This window comes from Rhynchophorus ferrugineus, unplaced genomic scaffold (genome assembly GCF_030347505.1).
Source record: "Rhynchophorus ferrugineus isolate W39M unplaced genomic scaffold, kcgeb_rfMv2 rfM2, whole genome shotgun sequence".
NCBI classification, from domain to species: domain Eukaryota; kingdom Metazoa; phylum Arthropoda; class Insecta; order Coleoptera; family Curculionidae; genus Rhynchophorus; species Rhynchophorus ferrugineus.
Window position 1 is genome coordinate 4,107,237 of NW_027472581.1, and position 25,406 is coordinate 4,132,642.

Here is a 25,406-nt window from a genome sequence, read left to right on the forward strand (position 1 = left end):
ATTGAATGAAAGCCCAAGTGTTTCTATATAGATTATAAGGTTACAGATGTATCCGCACCTTCAACTTTGGGAAGACAAGGAGCTTCTAATACAACACCAAAGAGAGACGTTTAAATGGAATTATTTGAAGAAATGTTGAATGCTCTCATTTCAACTGTTTTTATTGTTTCATATTTCCTAAATACGGAAATTATAGTAAACAGTGGCTTATATTTCTTAATGTATTTTGTAGATACCACACTCAAGTGTTAATACTTATTATTGTGTTAAATTTAAAGCAATTGCAATGTATTATATAATTAGGGAAGAAGTTTTCATAAACCAAATTACATGTATATTCATATGAAATGTTGTAAATATTGATTTTTTTAATTAATATTGACTGAAGGGTATATGATTTATATAAAAAATATATGTCTTCAATCAATTATTCTAGAATAACACAAAATTTCCAGTATATTCCCATTTAAAATTATAATAATTGCTTAATGACAAGTTTTCCAAATTTGTTAAATTGTCAGATTGTCAATTGTCAGATTAAATAATGTTTTTTTTATTTTTTTTATATTTATTTTACCAACTATGGGTTTATCTGGAGTGGGCCTAAAGTTTAATGTAGACTTAGAACCACGGTCCTCAGCATTAAGCCTACCGACTGGCAAGTGACCAACTTTAGCAATCATCCCAGAAGATATCCGGTCTTACCCAGCCTAGCTACTGGCGTGACTGGGATCATTTTCCTTGTCGGATTTTACACTCTCACCTAGAACTCACACTCAAGCATGAACCTAGAACATTCTCAAATTTTAAACAATCACAAACACAAATTTTCGACCATATCCCAGCAGGATTCCAACCTGCGGTTATCGCATTTTTAAAAATTTTATTTAGTATTTAGATGAATATATATATATATATATATATATATATATATTGCCTAAGGACAATCACAAATATTAATTTACGATCATGCCCCAGCATATATTAACATAGTATTTATATTGGTATTATTATGTATATATTTTTATCTTTTTACTCTTTACTCTCATTACTCTCTATTGATTCTGGAATGCATAATTTAGTCACAAAATTTTATATAGGATCTACTATTCGAAAGAGTATTCAATATTCCATATGATTATTCATGTATAAAGTTGTAACGAAATTTTCTTCGTCTAAGGCAACTGGGGGCGCGCGAAGCCGATTTACTTACCAGACTGGGAAATTAAATAATATAATATTAATAAAATATTTTATTTAGAATATTTTCAACATACAACAAGAAAACCATATTTAGCTTGACAACTGATGACTTATTTGCTAATTGTACATTGTTATTTCCTTATAAATAAACCACTATAAATTATAATATAATTTGTCTAAAACATACTTAAATGCTACAAAAATAACGTCATAGCAACAATTTCTCTGAAAATAATACACAAAAATAAGAGTAAGAGCATGGTTACGAATATGATCATTGAAGTTCCCAATATTTCGTGGGCTGTTCTATGAATGAAACTAAAACTGGACTGGCTAACCGAGTATAACTGTCAGTGTGACAGACAGGTAATTTATTACGTCAAAGTCTATTTACCATAAACCAGTTTCGCCGGTGCGAACAGAAATCACCCGAAGAAAAAACCAACGATTTATTATTCGTATTCGTTATTCTTGCATCTCTTTTTCAAGTAAAAGCAGTTTAAAAATTTCACTTCGATCGGCCGCCTTGCAAGAAATTAAGAGGGCATGGGTACCTGTCCCACATCCCAATTATAACTCGATAACGTCACAGTTATCAGAACCTGCTGCATGGCTAGTGGTCAAAAGAATGGTACCACAAACAGAACCAACCTAGAAACGCTCACAGGAAAAGTGGTTCCGCTTCGATCATCAAGTACCATTATAGTTGCGGGTCTTGCCACGATAGTACGAAGTGTATAGGCGACTAGTATCAAAATAAATTCTAAACTATACGGTGGTACTTGCATTTTTCTATATCCACTGAGATATCGTTCATTGTTGTCGAATAGAGTACGAACTATTCGACTTTAGTTGGAATTTAATTTTCATTAGGATTCTAAGGTAAGTTCGTGTCTTTTTCAAGCTTAATTGTTTTTTATTTTAATGATACAGATAATGTTATGAAACATGCTTAATTAAACATATCAAAACCATAGAGCTAATTTTCCCTGTAGGTTATTTATTAATAAGTAATACAGAATAATATATATATATATATATATATATATATATATATATATATATATATATATTTGATATTTAACTAATTATAGTCAAATCATAACAAAATGTTACATTGTATTTTTACCAATATAAATAAACAAAAAGCTGACTTAAGTTTTTGCTAAAAACGAACATAAATTTAAATATTTAGTATAAAAATTTCCTAAAATGAATAAAATCAAATTGGATTTGTGGATTAATTTATTTAGTAATTGCTTAAACGGAAAGTTAATAATTGCTAATGCAAATCATATTAATAATTTTACATTGCACGTAAATTGAATAATAATAATAATAATAACATTACTGAACAAACATTTTGTTAAAAGAATATACAAAAATGAAATAATTGTGTGTTGATACTATAATAGTATTCTAAAATGTGTGTAATATAAATATATTTATATGTAGTTAATGTTTTTTTAATATCAATATATAGTTGAAATAAATAATATATTCAAATATTTAAACAAAATATTTATTAATTCTCTTCCAACGTGCATTGAATTTAGAAACCCAACTTATCAATTGTCTTTAAAAAACTACATTTTAAATACCAGTTCAGTAGCCAATTATACTATAATGAATATTTTTTAATGTTTCACTTAGTATTAGTATAATTTACGATACGTTTAACTTTGTTTTTAATAATCATTACCCACAGATAATTATTCATCTCAAAAAAAAACTATTTCTTGAATGAAATTATGTTTCTGGAATTTTTCAGTTAAGATAATAAGCAATAGCAACAAGAGAGTTATTGCGATTCTGACTGAGGCGGATATCTATCTCTTCGACTTTCTTCCGATGTACGATATATCACTTTTGCGCTCTCTCCGAAACTTTCTTTATTTCATCGTAAACAATACACTTCCTCTAAATATCCGATGATTTACAGAAACAATATTTTAGAAAATGCTTTTAATTTGTTTGGTAGGCACAGATAGGTGGTGCATAATTATTTTTTTTTATTTAAATTTATGACTTATTTGTATTAATATCTACATAAAAAAGAAGGCAATGTTCTATTTGCTTTAAATGTTAGATTTATGTATGTACCTTAATTATTTTTTCAGTCTAATTTTAAAAAATACACATAGCAAGATATGTACAGATTAATAAAATTTGAATGTCTGGAAATATTTTATTCATCAACTACAAAGTTGTCTGGAGGTTTTTTAATAATTAGCTGGGTTATCCTCGAATTGCTTTGCTCCTTCTGGCTGTTTTTTGTAATTGTCATTTTTATCACCTCTTTTAAGTGGTCAAAACCAAAACTGATAATTGAGGTATGAAGAGTATGAACTGCATCAGCAGATTTATTCTAATCAAACAACAAATACAATGAATGCCAACAAGGATATTTTGAGTCTTCCATAGTTGACACTATATACTCAATAACTCTACAATACTAAATCCAAGACGATTATATTTACCACTATTATTTTAAACTATTTATAAAATATTATTGTGTCCAAGTTAATAGTTAGGTTGGGATATTTAATAGTTGCTTATATTGCATTTTCACCAATATATATCACTGATCAAGATGCATGTTCCTAATATAATATTCAGTCAGTTAATTATTTTTGAGGGACTTTTGTGAGGTCTAATTTAAAGTTTTATTTATCTATAACTTTCCATTTTGTCGATGACACACTATGTGATTGTTACTCTATGCTGTCCGTGTAATAGATATAAAGATCAGTTCCCAGATATAAACGCAAAGAGTTTTCGATTTGCGTAGTAATTAAAATATTTACTTCATTTACTTACTTTAATATTTTTGTTTAAATTTTGATTCAAATGACGATAATTTCTTGGTGAAGTTGGCTTTTCTCCAACTATAACTTTGTTTGATGAAATCATTTCCATTTTCCTCACAAACTAAATTCATATTCTCGCCGAAAACTTTCAAATGTGATCGAGGAAAATGCCCTTCTATCGACATCTTGCACTTGTCGTAACTGTTAAAATTCGTATAACGTCTTGAAAAAGTACCTACGACTTCTTAGATCATTAAAAATCGATACATTTTATTTTTTCACAGAAATAAAATGACTATTGATCTATATCATAATATACCAATTGGTATAAATTATAATTCAATATAATTTTTTCCATGACGATTTAATTCATTTTGTTGATCAGCTGATCCAATATAAACTTTCAATTGTTTACATTTGCACTTAATTTCGATAGTGATCCTTGACAAAACCAATTAGTTTATATAACTATTACTGTTTTAGCATATAATATTAGTTTTTTTTTAAATCATTATATCTTACGTTATATGTGCTTAGTACAATCTTAATTTACAAATTAATTTTTTAGTACTATTCTGTTGTACTTGCATTAATAAGAAACTAAGGCGAGTACGAGATTTAAAATAAAACTAAACTACTTAAGCCAAAGTCAAGAATACACTATACAAGTTCGTGTGCATTGTTTGCTTCAATCTTCTGATTTCCTGCGTGTTCTCCAGTATCTACATTGCTTCCACATTTCTGTGATTTAGCAACCTTATTTATTATTTTAAAGTGACATTTTGGACTACTTGGAATATCCATTTGAATTCTAGGTCATCGTGTAGCTCTTCGTCGGTTACGTAGCCATAGGCATTGATTATTAATCGTCGAACTTTGTTTTGGCTCCGTTGGATGTTTTAGTGCAACCTCATATATCTAATGGGTCTATAATCTAAATCTATAATCTAGGTCTATATCATAATCTATGGGTCCAAATTGGCTTTATAATTCAGTGATAAACCAATCTTTTTGATTTTAAGTCAAGTTAAGAGTATCTTCCGACTGAAACAATACATTTGTTTGATTTTAGGTCTAATTTGCTATGCCTTTTACCTAACATGATGGTTCCAATTAAGTTTTTGCAATTTCGCCGCAACGCAAAATTAATATGGATATATTTGGAGGTACGAGTATTAAACCGTATTCCCCAGTCCCTAGTAAATTTGTAGATTTTGTTGACTGTTACTTGTACTTGCTCTACAGTTTTGGACAGAGATTCATCTTTTGTTATGACTAGTGTGTCTTCGGCAAATGTTCCAACTACTATTTTTTGTTGTTGTTGGGGAATTATCATTATACATCAGATATAGGAGTGGTCTCAAGACACTGCCCTAGAAAAGGCCAGCCGATATAGTTTTAAGTGTCGATAAAGCCTCTTCATTAGAAAATATTATTTCCTTTCGAAAAGCACTTAATAATAATTCCGTGGTAGCAATTTGCTAATTTTGTAAGATTAATCACAAATGACATACCCGGTCAAAAGCTTGTGGCACGCCCAGGAATATCGCACAGCAGTATTTATTTAGTTCGAATGCTTTTTCAACAACCGCTGTTAGTCAGTGCACTTGGTCGGTGGTTAAATATTGATTTCGAAATCCAAACTGGAAATCTGGTATTTCTATAAATGGTTTAATAGGTTTTAACAGAAGTTTCTCAAATAATTTTGTTATTACAAGTAGTAGCGAAATAGGCCTGTAAAATTCGGATTGTCCTTAGTTCTAGTCCTTAGTCCATTAGTTCTAGCTGCCTATTTGAGACCAAATATCAACACCATCCCCAGACCAAATCTAGTATAAAAACTGTTTCGTTTATGACTTTTAAGTCAATAATCGTCTCAATATATGCCTCTATCTCTTCACAAGATTCTTCTTCAATTACCTTGCTTGTTCTTCATTTCTATTCATTCTCAATCATAGAGAATTTACTTCAATGTTAGAAAAGTGTATGACATCCAGCTGATGAAACTTATGATTTTATATATTTATCACTATTTTAGAGTATGATAATGCGACATATAACTTAATATCCATTATAATGAAAGTTCTGTGTCTTTATTTACAGTTAAACATCTAGTCGAATCATCGTTAATCACCAGTCAAATTCTAATGTAAAAATTGTTTTCTTTTTGACTTCGAAGATAAAAATCGTTTCAATATCTCCCTCTATCTATTCGTAAGATACCCCGTTTGTATTTAAAATCAATTTTCGTTCATAGTAATTGTACTTCAATATCATAAAAGTGTTATACAATCATTATTGGACAATCCAGCAAATTTAACTTGCACTTGAAACATATCATGATCAAGTTCATGTCTTTTTTACAATGTCTTGTCAACCTTCATCGGTCATCGATCATCAATTCTTCTAATACATAGAGTTTGTTCGCTGGAAGTAACACAACAGGACCACACCAATTATTATTAGTTTACCACCGTGCCAAAACCTTGTATAATAAAATACGAAACATGCAAGGGTTTAAATAGTATGCAGTAAATACTTAAAAATTAAACATTCCTTCTATTAGAACAACTTTAAATTAAATAATCTGATAATGTGGGAAGTTAAAAAATATAACCTTTAAGTATTTTTCCAAACATATAGTTACCGAAACATTTATTTTTAGACGGTAAAATACCTTTTTGCTGCATTTCATCAAACCTCATCTGTAACCGTAGCCGACTTACTTGCGTTTAAATGTCCCCATTGATAATTCAAGACATGTTCGGATGAACAAACGTCAAAGACCTAATTAGTATTTTCAAAGCATTACTTATTTACGTCATAATTTATGTTAAAACTTTCGGAGCTGCGTCCTGCTGCCCATAAAAAACCCCGTGTTATGGCAGAAGAAATAATTAACAATTATATTTTAAAAAGGTCACGAGCGTTTGTCAGAATTTTAAAAATTGGCCGGCATCTATATAAGGCCCAGATAAATATCAACGAATTTTCGCCAATAAAGGCCTTCGAGTTATTTTTATTGTGTTAGTTTAAGTATTGCGAGCAAGTTCCTTTAACATACTTGATGTGTTACGTTTAAACTTTAATGTTTACCATTAACATACTGTATATATGGAGGCGCTATATATAAATGATTTTAGTGGTGATGCGTTTGTGATGATTCATTTTGTAATGTTAGCTCATCACATAGCTTTTCCATCGCTAAATCTAACAATGGGTTCGATCAGCCTTGTTATAATATATATATATATATATATATATATATATATATATATATATATATATATATATATATATATATATATATATATATATTATCTAATAATATATTTGTATATATTTAATTGTTACAACGACTATTACTATTACGTACATATTTTGTTTTAAAATGTTTTTTTGGGTTCTAAATCTAAGTTTAATTATTATTTAATTTTTTGACGAGTTATTTATTTATTTATTTGCTTTTTTCAAGTTGGCTCACAATTTTATTAAAAATATTTTAAGTCTTTTCCTTGTAGTAATGTTATATGGTGAACAGCAAAACTTTTAAAATTAAATTGTCGTCCCAATAATAATACTGACGGTCATCTGGCTCAAATATAACCAAAAATGTGCGTTACCCCATTAGAATAAGCCAACAATCTCATTATTCGTTAATGTATATTTTTTAGATCAAAACTGCTTACACACGAAAAGGTATTTAATTTTAACAATATTATACTTGTTATGTTTTCACATATACACAACCAATATTAAAATGTCATCTACAATGTATTACCCAACAATATGTTATAATTGCGTAACAATGTTGAATAATTAATCATTCTGCATACTTTTAAGTTAAAAAAAACTTAATGAGATTAAAAAAATGCTACATTATAACAATCTTGTTAGTGTTATTTTTTGAAACACAAAAAGAGATCATTTAATTTCATTTAAACAATACATTTGCTGTCCAACAATAAGTAATATTTAATTGTATAACAATATCAAACAATTATCGTTAAGTATTTAATACATTTTGTTTCTAAAACTACTCATATGTTATATCATAATATTTTAGAATTGATACGTGCTAGGTATAACATAATATTTCTGTTATGCGTTCGTTCTACTGTGAACTCGTCTAAATTTAAAATGCATTTTGTGAAGGTTACTACACAGACTTTCTGGGGCAAAAATTATTCTATATTAAAGATATTTTATGTTCTAGTTTCTACATGTTAATTTATGTGTCGGTATTGATTTTGTTATATTATTAAAAAAATATATTAAAGTCTACAATAAATCTTTCACTAATATTAAAAATAAATTATCTAACACGTCAATTGAAAAATCCTCGGCCTACCACAGTAAAACAAATTTTTTGGCAAATTATTATTTTTTATTGAACATAATTCCCTTCAAAGGTGATACACTGATTATAGCGACCCTCCAACTTTCCTCAGTTTTGGCGATGACCTCTTCACTCGACGAAAATTTCTTTCCAGCGAGCATTTTTTTTGAGAAGAGGAAATAATCGCTCGGTGCCAGATCTGGAGGATACGGTGAATGGGGAAGCAATTCGAAGCCCAATTCATGGATTTTTGCCAACGTTCTCACTGACTTGTGACACGGTGCATTGTCTTGGCGAAGCAGCACTTTCTTTTTCGTCAAATGCGGCCGTTTTCGGAGATTTTGTCCTTCAAACTGTTCAATAACGCTATGTAACAGTCGCTGGCCATTCCTTTTTCAAGGTAGTCGATGAAAAGTATTCCATGCGAATCCCAAAACACAGACGCCGTAACCGTGCTAGCCGACTGTTGCGTTTTCCCGCGCTTTGGAGCGGGTTCATCGTGTGCAGTCCGCTCGGAAGACTGTCGATTGGACTTCTTAGTGAAATGATAGAGCTATGTTTCATCTATTGTCACATATCGATGCAAGAACTCGGGTTTAATACGCTTGATCATCTTCAAACACTGCTCCGAATCATCAATTCGTCGTTGTTTTTGATCAAAAATGAACTCGCGCAGCACCCACTTTGTACAGAGCTTTCTCATATCCAAATATTCGTTAATGATATGATGTACACGTTCAGTTGATATCTTTAGAGTGTCTGCTATTTCATTCATTTTCAAGTTACGGTCCTTCAAAATCATTTTGTAGATTATTTTAATGTTTTCGTCGGTAACAACCTCTTTTGGGCGTCCACTGCGTTCACCTCTTGGTCTTCGGTGCTCATTTCACCACTTTTAAACTTAGCATACCAATCCTTGATGCTTGATTTTCCTGGGGAAGTGTCCGGAAACTCGGCATCATACTAAATATTTGCTTCAACTGTATTTTTCCCTTCAAAAAGCATTAAGCAAAAAATATTATCATCATGCAACACAGCCAAACACCACAGCAAAACACCTTAGCATAATCCTGGATGCCAAATTTAGGTGGAAGAAGTATATTTAAAATAACCGCGATGAACTCAACATCAAGAAAATACATTGGTTGCTTGGCCGAAACTCCCAGCTATTAACCTACCGTCAGCTTATTTTGTATCAGCAAATACTGAAACCACTGTAGATTTATGGAATTCAGCTGTAGGGCTGTGTCAGTGACTCCAAAGTCCAATGTAATTCAGAGATTGCAATATAAGGTGCTGAAGTGTATTGTGAACGCGTTTTGGTATGTACGCCTTTGTGATCTCCATGGCAACTGAGAAACTGATTTGTCTACGGATACCATAAGAAGATTTGCCGATTCCCATCAAAGAAGATGAAGCGAGAACCACGTAAACACGGAATCGTTCGGACTTCTAAATACGGATAATGTTAGTAGACGCCTCAAACCGAAGAAACCTTCTGATCTTGCAATTGTTTGAACACTTTGATTCAGTGGAAAACATATTAGATATAGTTTTTCCTTTATGTATTTTAAAGTCGCCTTTACCAACAATAGTTTATCTGGACTGGATCTACTGTGTAATGTGGGCTCCGAACCACGGACCTCGGTATTAAGTCTACCGACTGGCGGGTGACCTACTTAAAAATTATCCTAAAAGACATACGGTCTTGCCCAGCCTGGTTACTGGTGTGACGGGATCATTTCCTTGTTGGATTTTGCACTCTTACCTAGGACCATCAATGTAGACAATCACAAACATAAATTTACAGCCATATCGAAGCAGGATTCGAACCCGCGACTATCGCAACAGTAGGTGTACCGTCCTGTCGCCTTTACCACTGCGCCAGAAAAGCAGGCATAATTGTAGTTGTTTGTTATAAAAACATTTATATAGAGTACCAATTTTTTTTCCATTACATGACTCTTAAAACTGAAAAATTATCAGAATATATGTATGCATTTAATAACAATATTAACTAGTTTTGTAGCCGTGCTTTATCCATTTTTACGAGATTAGAATTAGTGTGGTTACAAATATTAAATTGTACGTCACCATTTTGTACAAAATGATCATATGTTACATTGTCTCAATATCCTCTAGACATGGGCTACAAATTCAAGATACTGTCATTTAAAGCGATTATTTGTTATTATTTTCATGATTAACAATACAGCAAGTGTGTAAGTCTGTTAAAAAAACATATGGTTTATTGCGGTTGCAGACGAATTAATATTGAACTCATTTTATTTCTAGTTCTAACTAGGACTCGGTTTGGAGATAATGTTTAAAAAACTGACGCAATTATTTGATAATATTCATCAAGTCGTTTATGAAATAGAATATGTTCAAATATCAGGTCTTTTAACTGATTTATATAGTATATATATTAAACATTCATGTTTGTAGCTCACACATTTAAAATTTGCTGACAAATTATTTTTATAATAATTATTACATATACTTAGTCACACGCTACTGAAACATTTACAGTTGTAATAAACAGGAGCATTTTTGTAGTTCATACATTGTCGTTGACATGTTTTGTTGTGAGCTGTTTCTCAGCTTTTTCATATTAAAATGTTGGTTTACCATATCGTTTCTAGATTTGCGACTACGGTCTCTTCAGTATATTTTACTTAGTAGCATAAAGTAATAGTATTGTTGCTCTGAAACATCTCCTATTACTCATCACCTCACTTCTTATCAAATTCAGAGAATGACTAGGCAAACTTTCAAAAAAGTTTTCAATAAATGTTAACTTGAATTAGGTGTAAGCTGTTGAATTATACCAATTACATTTACAATTTTGAACTGTTGTGTGACCAACGTCAACATGTTAAACCTAGCGTTGACATTAGTCTTGATCAGATAATGATTTTCTCTTAATCAAGTTATTTTTCTGTACATTTCCTTCCAACATACAAGTTTTACAATTTTTGTTTCCTTCCTCCTTTCTACCAACTACCTTCCTCCCATATAACAGTGCATTTCTCTTCTGCATCCTCACATTTTATGGGACATTGTCAGAGAAAGCCTTTTTCCAGCATTCCATTTGCTTCAGATATGTATACAATATTTTTATCACTATCTGACTCAATACTCAAAGTTAAAATATCAAAATTTACAAGAAATACACACATTTGTATTAATACTTTCAGGCTACATCATACTTATTAATTTACAGAGCCCTTATCGTATCCGACATATTTATATATAATATACAGAATATATATTTTAAGGAATAAGTATGTTGATATTCAGGGTATAGAAAAGGATACAGAAAATATAAACTTGAAACAAAGAAGTAGTACTAAGAGAAATAAGAAAAAAATAAAAAAGTTTGGTTTGATTCCGTTTCTTTAGGAAACAGTCTATCACATTGACTGAAGAATACCCTGTCAGTTTGAGAAAGTGTATTGATGACAAAACTCATAAAACATCAAGGATGTCAGTTCATCAGTCAGTTAGTCTTTGAAATTAATTGTAAACTTAAAATGAACATTGAAATTATGAAATGTACCTAATACATAATTTATTATAGAACTTTGACGCAGAATAACATTTTACCGTATTAACAAATAATGGTTAATTAGCATTCAAGACCTATATTACACAGCAAAATTAACTATATAATGTACGAAATACACGATATTTTAATTTGGCTTTATAAATATTTTTAAATATACATATTTTTATATATAATATATTCAATTTTATATATAATTTACATTTAAGTATACATAGCTTTTAATATTATGGAAATTATTTGTTTCACCATGTATTGTGCACAAATTAATAATCACCTATGAGAAACAATAATATTGAAATGCATATTAGGTATTAGGTGTCCTATAATAATCTATGAATTATTAAATTTCATTGTATTAGGCTGTGACCAAGACACTAGATGATACCTCTAGAACCAATTCACTTTAACATTTTTTTCGACATTAAGCTTTATTTGATTGGTTTCAGGCACCATGGCATCGATAGTACACAAAGCTATAGAAAATTATAATGATTTAATAAACGGTGGAAAAGGTAAGATATTAATTATTTTCCTATATACGTTTTCGATATTATCATTAGCTATTAAATTTCATTACACTCATTTATTACACTTTCATTAATTTACTTAAAATATAATTCATAATTTTTTCGCACATTAGAAGTTTTCATCAGCTAGAATTTTCTATAATCCACTTTAAGTATTAAATAATGGATATTGGAAATGGTTATTTCATGAGTTAAATTTGTTTTGCTTAAGGAATGTTCATAAACTTGGGCAGTAATGGTTTCATTTGACGTTAGTACTGCAGTTTATAGCACAATAGTACTACTCGATCTTCTTTTGTTTTGGATTTGTTAAATCTGTGTCACTTATTGTGGATATTTATAGAAGTTATCAACTCCTTTAAAAATTTGTATGCGTTTTAATTGGGTTTGTGTTTAGTAATGTTTTCAATTTGTTGTCAAAGCCAAAAATAGCACTCAAAATACCAAACGTAGTAGATATATTTAAAACTACTGTACTTTACAGAGCAATTAAGTATCATAAAATTAAAATCATAGCCTATAGGTAACAATGATAAAAATTACTATTAATATAGAGGAAATTTTAGAATTTTATTCTTTCAGATATAATAGCTTAAATAATTATTTTTAGTTCAATAACTTGTTATTTGTTGGCAATTACATGGCTGATTACTAAATGATTGATTGTACTAAATGAAAGTGAATGTTAAGTGAAATATTACCAATTCAAAATTTTAGTTTCATAAGTAATTTATTTACTGGATAATGATCTGTAAATACTTTTGAGGGCATATCCTCTACGTCTACATTAGAAGCCTCAAATTCCATACATATTCGTGTAGTTTTTTGAGAGTGTAGTGGAACCGCAAATTTTTAAAGGATTGTTCTAGCTTTAAGTACCGTAAACCCAAGTTGTTAACATATAGTTGATTTTGTCCGATTCCGAGATAGTTCATGTAACATATACATAGATTTATTTAAAGCCTTGACATTGACAACTGAATTAACAAGATAATTAAACACAATAAATTGTGATATAACACAAAAGTAAAAAAAAGATTAAAAAGTATTAGTAAAATAATAAATGCTGTGGTTTTGTTCTGTATTTTTATGAATTGTTTTATAATATAACACTTTTACATCCTTTACTTTTGATTAAGTAATTTATTTCATTGCTTAACTGCATTAGATAAAATATTATTAGTCTTTGGGTCTTTGACAAAACCAACAATGATATGTGTGTTGTTATTGGTAAAATTTTTTAAATTGCTTCAATCGAATCCATTACAAGTTCTTCAACATACAATTCCCATGACCATTAACCACTTTCAGAAGAAAACTATGACAAAAATGATCTGGAATCCACTATATAATGACCACTATAGTTTGGCTATTCTCTATGAGTATAACTAATGTTATGTAGCTTTAGAGCTGTCTATAATGAAAAACTCTATTTGTTCTCTCTCCAACATATTTATATATATGACGTTTAACGATATTGTAAGTTATTGTATTGTTAGCATGATTATAGAACGATATTTATTCATAATCAACCCGCAAGAAAACCATACATTGATCATTTATTATTAAGTACCATATCTAGAATCCGAATAACTGGAATTAATATAATTTATAACCTGTTCCAGATGCCCTAGTTAACCAATGGCCGCTAATGCAATCGCCTATACCCATGATTTCGATAGTAGTCCTGTATCTGTATTTCGTTTTGAGTTGGGGCCCCCGTTGGATGGAGAAGAAACCCGCGTTCGAATTAAAGAATGCCATGATATTTTATAACCTGTATCAGGTGTTGTTTAGCTTGTGGCTGTGCTCGCACGCATTCGCGGCCAAAGAAGTGATTCCGTTCTTTTTCAGCCAGATATGTACAAATGCATCTTTAGATCCGAAGCTCGAATATATAGTAAGTATAGTGTTATTTGTAGACTTATTTATTTTCGTTGTTTATATATCAAACGGGTTTCTTCGAGAAATTTCACATTTTTACGGAACCTTATGTTAAACAGTCTACTTATTACATTATTCGATTCTTCTTCGTTTAATTTTTATAGACACAGAATTCGAAACTTTCAATTTAATGAAAATCTGATGATCAAATATATATTTGATTATATAAAATTATATTTGTTCTTTTATAAATCCTTAGTATTATATTGTCTCATTAATGTGTATTGTTAATTATGTAGGCTTAAGGGAAAATAAGCAGTCTGTCGAAAATATGTTTAGTAATTATGATTATGGGTCTATGAATTAGTTTTAAAGGATTTTTTTATTTCAAATTTTTATTTATAGGTTTATTGTGAAAAATCAGTTCAATGTATTTTATTCGAAGTATTGTTCGTCGATAGCCGGTCATCTTGCAGGAAATTTATGTACTTCATCTCGAGAGGACGACGTATCTTTTTGTGGTTATTCACGAATCGGCCGATTTTTTAAATATCTTTATAAGAAGGGAATGCAGTGCGCTGCTCAGGCAGATCAGGACGCATATGTCGGAACAAGTAGTAATCGGAAGGAGCAAGGTCTGGAGAATACGGTGGATGGAGTACTATTTCTCATTTTGATGTTCTAAGTATCTGTTCACCAGATTGCAATACGTGGTTGATCATTGTCATGTTGAAGAATAATATTGTTGTGTCTCTTCTCGTATTTCAGCCGTTTTTTAGATCCCTGCCATTGGTTTAATTATGTTTTAGTAGCTCATAGTATACCACACCAAGCTAAGCTTACCAAAGGCAGAGCATTAGCTTGGAACCATGGATATTTGGTTCTGTCGTTGATATTTGATTTTTTTCGCTTTGGATTATCGACATGGGTCGATAATTGTCGATATCGACATGGATTATCGACATGGGGACTTTTCATCGCCAGTAACAATACGATACAAAAACTTTTCTGATATTGCTTTTAAAGCAACATTTCTCACATAACCAAAGGCACTTCTCATATCCTTCTAGCTATATGGAAATGCATGTTTTGCATAATCTTGATTGCGCTTTACACAGATCATCGTAGAGCAATGCCTTCAAATCCTAGTCTTCAATTTTTTTTGGGTGTCCAGAATATTCCTTTTCTTTGGCGAGTTTGTGTTTTAAAGTGTCGATGCCAATATATACATGTTGAAATCGATAGAGCGTAGTTACTATTAGCTTCTTACAGTATCCAATAAACTGAAAACAATGTTGGTTTACATTCGACGAAATGACACATACTGAAAAGTGGAGGCTGAGTGCGGCTTCAACATGAAGTTGGTTACAAATGTATCTGATCCGATTCAATACACAGTAACACCATGTATTTTAAATCCTTTAACATTAATTTATAGGCCAATATTATCAAAATTTGTTTAAGTAAGTTATCATGGCTAAGTTGGCATACACTGATTTAGATATAAAGAGAGAGTATTCTACACGTTATTTAGCATGGTGTCATATTTTTAAATATTGGTACTTTGTATTTTGGTTTCTGAGAATTTTAATTTTAATATATATATTTTTGCGATAAGCCTATCTATTTGTTATTTTTTTAAGCTCGTTAAAACAACATGGTGGTATTTCTTCTCGAAAATTACCGAACTGATGGATACTGTATTCTTCGTACTGAGGAAGAAGCAATCTCAAGTGTCATTCCTGCACGTCTACCATCATTCTATAGTGCTGATAGGATCATGGGCTTATCTTAAATATATGCCAGGTAACTTTTTCAGTATTAATCTATACTAATATATTTCCATAAAAGCTGAAAAATTGTTGGTCTGATTTATAAGTTGCTTGTTTAGTATTATACCGCTTATCTTAAGAACAATCAGTTTTAAGTAACTTATTTTTTAAATGATTCGAAACTAAGTTTTAAATGGTATTTAGCGCATGCAATTAGATGTCTAATTAAAATAAATATGACTTTTTATTCAGCGATAACAAATTATATTGATCTGATAGATTAACTTATGAAAGTCCAAACATGACAAAACCTTTGCAATAACTCAACATAGCAGTTCAATCAAAAAGTCCCGGCCTGACATATAGATGGCTCTACTAGAATTAAATCCATGTGTTTTGTAGTTAGCCCTAGCTCTCAAAAGATGCTTGTATAAATTTAACAGCCATCGGACCATTACTTTGTGAATTATAGCATTTTGAGTGAAGCAACATTTGTTATTGTGAAAAATGGATGAAAAGAAATTTCGAGTGTTGATAAAATATTATAATTGAAGCAAAAACTTGACTTGAAGCCGATTTTCCAGACACTGCCTCAGGAAAATCAACCATCAAGGATTGGTATGCTAAGTTTAGACGTGGTGAAATGAGCACCGAAGACGGTGAATACAGCGGACGCCCAAGAGAAGTTGTTACCGACGAAAACATTTTAAAAATCCACAAAATGATTTTGAATTAGCGTAAATTGAAACTGAATGAAATTGCAGACACTCTAAAGATATCAACTGAACGTGTACATCATATCATTCACGAATATTTGTGTATGAGAAAGCTCTGTGCAAAGTGGGTAACGCCTGAGCTCACTTTTGACCAGAAACAACAACGAATTGATGATTCGGAGCAGTGTTTGAAGATGATCAAGCGTAATAAACCCGAGTTTTTGCTTCGATATGTGACAAGGGAGGAAGCGTCGGAAAACGCAACAGCGGTTGGCAAGGTTATGGCGCCTCTATTTTGGGATGCGCATGGTATAATTTTCTTTGACTACCTTGAAATAAGAAGGGCTATCAACAGTCACTGTTACGTAGCGTTATTAGACAAAGGCCAAATCGCTGAAAAACGGCCGCATTTGAAGAGAAAGAAGTGCTGCATCACCAAGAAAACGCTCCGTGTCAGTAAAAACGAGGGCAAAAATCCATGAATTGGGCTTCGAATTGCTTCCTCGTTCACCGTATTCTCCAAACCTGGTCCCCAGCAACTATTTCCTGTTCTCAGATATCAAAAGAATGTTCGCTGGGAAGAAATTTTCGTCGAATGAAGAGATGATCGCCGAAACTGGGGCCTATTTTGAAGCAAAGGACAAATTGTACTACAAAAATGGTATCGAAAAGTTGGGGGGTCGCTATAATCAGTGTATCACCCTTGAAAAAAAAATTAGGGAATTAGGGGTAGGCTGGGGACCTTTCCCAGCCTACCGAAAAGGGTCGCTATAATCAGTGTATCACCCTTGAAGGGAATTATGTTGAATAAAAAAAAACAATTTTGCTGAAAATGTCAGTCTTACTATGGTAGGCCGGGGACTTTTCAATTAACTTGTTATTTGTCGAAAGATTCGTAACCCACATAGTCGATTTAGAATTTTTCTAGTTTATAATAAAGATACAATGATCAATGTCAAATATCAAGAGTTAAATAAATTCTGGTTAAAATAAATTAGTCCTTTTGAATAAAATTTATTTTTATAACATATTTTAAGAGCGTGCAATAATTAAATAATGATTAAAACGAGAATATTTCAGCGCTTGCTTGAAAGATATTGGTTGCAATGACTTACTTTTTAGGTGAACAAGGGGTTGCCATAGGCTTCTTGAATTCTCTAGTCCATGTGGTCATGTACTTTTATTACTTTTTGGCAGCATTGGGACCACAATACCAAAAATACTTATGGTGGAAGAAATATATGACCTGGATGCAATTGGTACGTATTAACACCTCTTTTATTAAGAATAAACTTTTCATTCTACAGAAATATTTCTTGCCAGAATATTTTAATGTTATTCTATTTTCCAATAGACCAGTGCTAAAGATTATAAACATAATTCAAAAATATTTTAATGTTTTATTAATTTGACTTGGCAAGGTTAATTAAGTCACGTCACGTTAAAATACATAAAGTCGGCTCTAACATAATCAAGTTATAAAAATTAACTGACTCTTTGATTTAAAGAATTGAATGAATGACAAAAAAATTTGCCCGGCTTCATATTTTATTCATTGAATTTTTTAACATATAGTAACTGTTTTTAGTATTTACATTAAAATGTTTTTATCGTAATGCATATTTTTAATTATTCTATGTCCAATAAACTAACAATATATTACGTTACACACAAAATGGTTTGAAGTAGTGCTGATAACAGTATGGAATTGATTATCTTCTATAGCGTTAATGAGTTCACGTAGCTAAGATAGTAGATAGCCGGTCACCAACTAATATTATTGCTTAAAATATTATATGTCAATTATACTAATTATTGTATAAGTATAAACTAAATATTGTGAAGGTATCTTGAACATGGATAGGAAGAGTTGTTTTTTTTTTCGAAAATATTGGATGGCCATTTGATTGGTAATAAAAATTTGAGATTTTAATGTATATTCTAATAACGTAATTAAAAATAGAATTGTGGCACTAACAAAAATTATTGCTCTAAACTTTGATTTAAAAAAAACACTGAATTGAGAGAAGTTATGAGAAACATTGAGCAAGTTATTAAGTATATACTATTAAGTTTACAGTCGTATACATGTATTACAGTCGTTAGTTTACGTGTATGCTCCATACACACCCTTCTAACTGGAAGTTTAATTTCCCCCATCACTGATTTTTATTTTCTTTTACTTTCCATTTTGACTTAGTTGAGTCCCAATATCTGCAGTTTTGTTTGATCAACTTCTAAATAAAATTGGGATTCGTCACCAAATATTTAGGTATCTGGTCTACTTCCTATAAACCTACCGATACTTTTCAAGACAAGTTTTTCAGTTGACTGTTACTGAGTGTATAAAGATTCTAATTATATCATGCTCAACATCACATTTTCTACCGATTTTGTGATTTGAACAAATCTTTTGTTGATGTCCATCAAACATATTTATGACAATGCTGCTCTGTATATGACAATTAGAGAATTTGATTTCAGCTGTTTAAAAGTAGTAATTTTAATGATAATTACAATTACAATTCGATATTACATTACGATACAGGACAGAAAGAATTACATCTAAAAGTGGAAGTTCCGTTGCTCAGCGTACTCATAAGACATAGATAGCATCTTATGATTAACATAGGATGGGTTGTCTAACACACGACTTTAATATACTGAATAAACCAATTGTCTTTTGACACTGTATTGTATTATTGGAAATATTTTGATTAATAAATATATAGTACCAATTTTTTTTTCACTAAATGATGGCACCTAATGTTAGTTCAGAATGATCATTTATCAATGAATCGAATGAGAATAGTTAAAGGAGATATCCCGTAATATACAACTGTTGCATTCCAATGTCTAATCATACAAATATATTTCATGAATTATTTAATACATTTATTGACATACAAAACTATTAGAAAACTATCAATTATGGTTAGATTAAGGTATCAGCATAATTATTATTCAGACACGCCTAAGTGTCATCACAGACTTTGTATATTAACCAGTAATATTTGATTTATTGATTAATATAAGATAAAATTATCAAGGTTCTGTATCCGTGTCAGCTTGGACACTTTGCAGTCCATATATTAGATAGTATTGCGGCCCAGAGTCATATGATTGGAGTATTTTGTCGAAGTTATTGGCAAGATAATGTCCTTCTGGATATTTTAAACAAAATTGATAAAAACATTTTTAAATTTAAAAATAAAATTAAATATAATCATGTAATTCGGTTTAATAACTTCATATTTATAATTTATGAATTTATTAATAAATTTAGCATTCAAGAGATGATACAAATGTCATTTTAACAGAACAAAATCATTGTTAAATCGTAAATATATCTAAGTAAGTAAGTGACCAAAATACAAAGGTCTTTAATCAATGCTTAACTCTTAGAGCAACTCAGCATTATCAGAGTGTCGTTAATCGAGGCTAAAATCAATAAAACGTCCGTTAGAAACTCGAGTCCTCTATAACGTATTATTATTCTTTTTGAATATATTCATTTTATCACTTTGCACTATTAATTTGTGCTTTATATTTTTGTCCTGCCTGATTTTTCGGTTTGTAAAAATGTAAAATTCGTCTAAAACTCGTAGCAGTTTTTTCCTCTCATTTCATTCTAGTTAAAGAGAGACAGAATGTTCATTGATGTCTCGGAATATGTAACCAAATCGGTCCATAAAAATTGATTTGTGTTGGTACTGGTCGACATTTTTGTCAAATGTGTAGAAAATTCTTCAAAACATTAGCGTTAATAATTAGAGGTTACAAACCGGCAAATGTTGTAAATCAAAATTCTAAGTTAATGCGGCAATATTATGGCGTGCTTACGTCATCAACCTTATGACGTTTATTGGCTGTAAGACAGAAAGAGCAAATCTAGCGTAAAACTAATTAACGAATGTATTAGTGAATCTGAATGAAGACGTGTATACTCTTCTTCGTATAAATAATAACTATACCAAACCTCATCCAGCTTCGTGCGTGCAATATTGTTAAACATTTTAGTTCAACATGTTAATATATGTTATGAAATGTGTATAGTCTAATAACAAAAACTTTTATTTTAATTGGATTATTTAACTACTTTATTTTAATGGAAAGATCTGTCAATTTGTTGGCTAGACTATTGGAACAATACTTTTGGATGAATCGTTCTAAAGAAATGACCAAAGGGATGTACTGTTGGATGTATTCTAAATTGCAATGTTGTTTATTTCCCGAAATTCCGTGGTCTACCCTTGGAATGGAATGGTTTTCCAAGTTTAGTGGGCTTATACTTTGAACTACAAGAATCTGTACAAATTCAAGTAGACCATGCTAGTTTATAGCAAGTATAGTTCGTCTGGTATAATGGCCTTACGCCCGAAATTACGATGCTTTTGACAGGAATCCACTGTTAGAGACGTTTTTCAAAGCATGAGTGTTTACTAATTCACATAGTCAATCATATATATGTTTTGCAGATCTTTATAACTTCAATATATAATGAAACAAACCATGTCATTAGACACCAGATGATTTTCTTTAAAATAGTCAATACCATATTAATCATACTATACGATGTTCACTATGTATATTTCGGGAATTGGCAGCACTGTTGTCATGTTAGTCCTTCTGACGGTTTCATCGTTCAAGTTTGATATTTTTGACGATATATGTACTGAGAACATTTTGTCGCACGGACACTATATCTCTATTTTATGCTTAGTTGTGGTCATAGTTCGCTATCGTTCAATATCGGCTGTGCCAGAAAACATCGATGTTGTGTGAGAAATTAATAAGCAAGATCGTCATGTTACCAATTGTGAGAGTGAAGCATCCAGCATTGGTTCCACCAGCATATATGCGATTTTACATGAACGCTTGCATTGGGTCCCACACAATTTGACAATCGCTCAAAAATGGCTCGATTGGTGCAAAGAAATGCTTAAGAAATTCAATCGCGATGCTTCGAAGGACGTTTATAAAATCGTGATAGATGTTGAATCATTGATATATTCGTATGAACCCGAAAGTAAGCAGCAGTATATGGGTATTCCAAGATGAACCAAATTCAACAAAAGTTGTTCGCGCACGAAGAACTTTAAAGAAAATAGTAGCCTGTTTTTTCGGGAAAACTGGTCACATTACAACAGTGCCTCTAGAGGATCGTAGAACAGTGAATTTTGATTGGTACATAACCATTTGTTTACCAGCAGTCCTCGGTGAAATAAGGAAAACAATCAAGAGACACCGGATTGTTCTTCATCATTACAATACGAGCTCTCACACATCGGCTCAAACAAGAGGCTAATTGAGCCCTGAAAACATCAAATTGATAGGTCATACGTCGTACAGCCCTGATTTGCCATACAATGATTTTTTTTTGTTCCCATCCGTGAAGAATAAACTGCGTGGTCAACAATTTTCATCGCTCCAAGAATCTATTGAATATCGGAATAGAATAAATGGTTTGAAAATTGGTTTAAGCGTATTCAAAAGTATATCGATCATCGTGGCGAGTACTTTGAAAAACCATAAAAATATACTCGCAGCTTAACTATTTGTGTTTTACCTATTCCCGAAATATAAATAGTGACCCTCGTATAACACTCATAGATAAACGACTTTTTAAATAATTGTGAAGTCCCGATCATACAACTAATAAATCTAAATTCTAATCACGTAATAAATTAATTTTCTTTTTTTCTAGATCCAATTTGGAATTATGTTGGTATACTTGGCCGTTGGCGTGGCCGTCAATTGCGAGATGCCCAGGGGTTGGACCTATTTCTTCACCACCAACGTAGCTATTTTCATGTATCTCTTCTGGGACTACTACCAGAAAGCCTACAAGGGTTCCTTGAAAAGGAAACTCATGAGTTTCCAACATGTATGTTACGGTTACAGGTATTACAATTACGGCGGATGACATTAAACAAATTATTCAATTCCAGGGCAGCACTAGCGATGACAAAACTAAGACAGACGTACGACTAAACGGTGCCACGAAAGAAACCAGCGTTCGGTCGGAGGTACCAACGCATTTAAGCGACAAACAAAAGGGCTAGGAAGATATCTTCATTTCACGGACTAGCTCAGAACGGAAATAGCCAAATTGATATTGAATTGTACGCCACCGCCATGTAAATAATCCCACTCTATTTAATTAAATATGGTCTTTAAATTGACAAAGAATCTCTGTACATATCCCACAAATATAATATATTTTTTGATTCTTTGTTAAAATTGGTGCTTCCCCTGGAAGACATTAATTCACCAAGTGTTTAAACACCATTTCTCTGTGTATATAATGCTTTTTCGTATATATCATAACGTTTGTTTATCGATGCTTTTATTGATAAGCAATATTTTGTCGGAATATTCAGTGAAACATCTCTCTGTATTAATTTGTTGTGTTGGATAAATTCTTAATTTAATTTTGTATACTTGAGTAAAACAACAAACAAACACAACTGGCTGTGGGAATATTTTCATGGCTAATTTAATAGGAATTTCAATTGTTTCAAATGTGACTAGCCACTGTCTAGGCCATTTAACGAAGTGTTCTAAATGCATTCTTGTTCATGTGCTGTTTAGTCATATGTTAGGGTTAAAGACTCAGACGCGAACACAGATACTGTTGTTAATTGTGTTATTGTCATTATTTAATTCGGGAACCTGTAAATTAGAATAAAATGTATCAAGTTCTTTATAAGCAGTGTTTTATTTTACCCCATAGAAAAAATAGAAATTTCACGGTATAGGCGACCTTGGGGAAATGTTTTGTTTAGTTCAATCAACTGTAGCGCTGCGATCGCAAATTGTGATTGGCTAGTTTAAATTCCTGGTGCCGCCACTAACATGAAATGTGATTGGTCGATCAAATTGTGTGAAATCAGCATTTTCTATGGGCGTCCATTTTTAAGTTTGTTGTTTGTAGGTTATGGTTTTTGTTTAGATCATGAAATTTTCGTTTTACGTTGTGCATATTTTCTGTTTTACATTAATTATTATGGAGTAATAATATAAAAATTGATGACAATGCGTCAGTGTAGTAAAAGATGTAGTGTACCGGGGTAAAAATCTACTAGGGAAATTAGACATCGTTTCCCAAAGAATGATCTCGCTCCTTTCGAAAAATGGGTTGATCAAATGGTAAATAGTAGTAAGTTACCTGGATAAACCACAATGCAAATATATCAACGTCATAGTGTTTGTTATGGACATTTTAGTGAAAAATTTAGAATTATCCTTCCTTCACGAACAGGTATTAGGGTAAATGCATATCCATCATTGGTTTTATCAGGTACATATAAAATTATCTATCTACTACATGTCTGTTTATATATTGTTTGTTTACAGAAAATCAAAACCTACTTATGAAGATGTTAGTAGTAATAAAATTCAGTTAATCTACCAAGTGGTTCGTATGCTGTCAGTGTGATGTCTCTACATAAAGAAGTCTTAAAAGAAGGTAATAATTAATATAACTGGATAATTAGTGGTAATAAATACTACTTTTAATTGTAAAATATCACTAAAATATTTGCAATACTTTAACTTTTTAGAACAAACAGTGTTCATTCATTTTATAGTAGAGGAATTGTATATTTAAATTTGATTGTCTTGTTAAGAAAATATTTGTTATGGTGCCATCAATAAATTTAATTGCTACTTTTAGGGGATTTATTACCTTAAAGAAATCTATTTTGTCTAAATTTACAAATAACTACATTTGTTTAACAAATCTTAACCAAGATTGCTTAAAGAATTTTGTTGGATCTATTAGAGGTCATGGAGGTAGAAACAGCATCCTTCCCTTAGTATGTTTTTAAACAGAAAGAAATTTTTAAAAGGACACATCATTTCAATTTTTTTACATCATTCTTCCGGAGAAAATTGTGAAGTAGATGAACATGTTAGATAACTTATATTCTTTTTTAACGGAAGATCTAGTAACACTTGAGATTGTTAAATCGCCAGTTGAGTCTATATTTTCAGTTCCAGAGAATTTTGCTCTGAGGAAAACGAGTCTAATATTGTAGTTTAGTCTTATTTCAGGCTATTTAACAAAACTTCTGAAAAAGAGACAACATGCAATATTTATCTATATTCTATATTAAGTAGTTCCACAGATTAAATACTCTAAAATCTAAATATTTTTAAAAAACACATAAATTTTTATTGTTTCAACTGTCCAATCCATAATATTTTCAAGACCAAATTTTAAGTTATTATGAGGTGTGATTGTATTTTTGGTTTAATGAAGTTAATGCAATATCAATAGAGAAGGATTTAAAGTTTACCTTCAATATATCAAGATAAGTTAGAACTCTAATAGATCCCATAAAATTGATGGCACTGAACATATATGGGAAGGCGTTATAGAAGAATTATAGATATTTTAATATTGCCTAGAATAGGGATCATAATTGTTTTTTTTTTGCTTTTTGTTTATATATATTTATATTATTTACACTTATGTATATTTGTATAGGATTTTATTTTAATAAATTAATTTTAAAATTTAAATTTGATTTTTATATATTTATATATACTATTGATATTGATAAATACTATTGGCCAA

General features: G+C 30.9%; 1 protein-coding gene across 1 annotated transcript; it reads left to right on the plus strand.

The window, feature by feature from the left end:
• The first annotated feature begins 1,821 nt into the window (after window positions 1–1,821).
• Window positions 1,822–23,534, plus strand: LOC143190422 (very long chain fatty acid elongase 7). The gene is made up of 7 exons (XM_076394688.1): window positions 1,822–2,085; window positions 12,370–12,435; window positions 14,076–14,350; window positions 15,978–16,140; window positions 17,945–18,081; window positions 22,530–22,709; window positions 22,774–23,534. The coding sequence occupies exons 2-7, from the start codon at window positions 12,375–12,377 to the stop codon at window positions 22,885–22,887; spliced, it is 930 nt and encodes a 309-aa protein (XP_076250803.1). The 5' UTR covers window positions 1,822–2,085; window positions 12,370–12,374; the 3' UTR covers window positions 22,888–23,534.
• The last annotated feature ends 1,872 nt before the right edge of the window (window positions 23,535–25,406 follow it).

Bases quoted from the DNA above. Each gene is read 5' to 3' on its own strand.
- LOC143190422 (XM_076394688.1), top strand. From the start codon at position 12,375: ATGGCATCGATAGTACACAAAGCTATAGAAAATTATAATGATTTAATA. The intron at 12,436-14,075 runs GTAAGATATTAA...AACCTGTTCCAG, and splicing joins TTTAATAAACGGTGGAAAAG to ATGCCCTAGTTAACCAATGG. The intron at 16,141-17,944 runs GTAACTTTTTCA...CTTACTTTTTAG, and splicing joins TTATCTTAAATATATGCCAG to GTGAACAAGGGGTTGCCATA.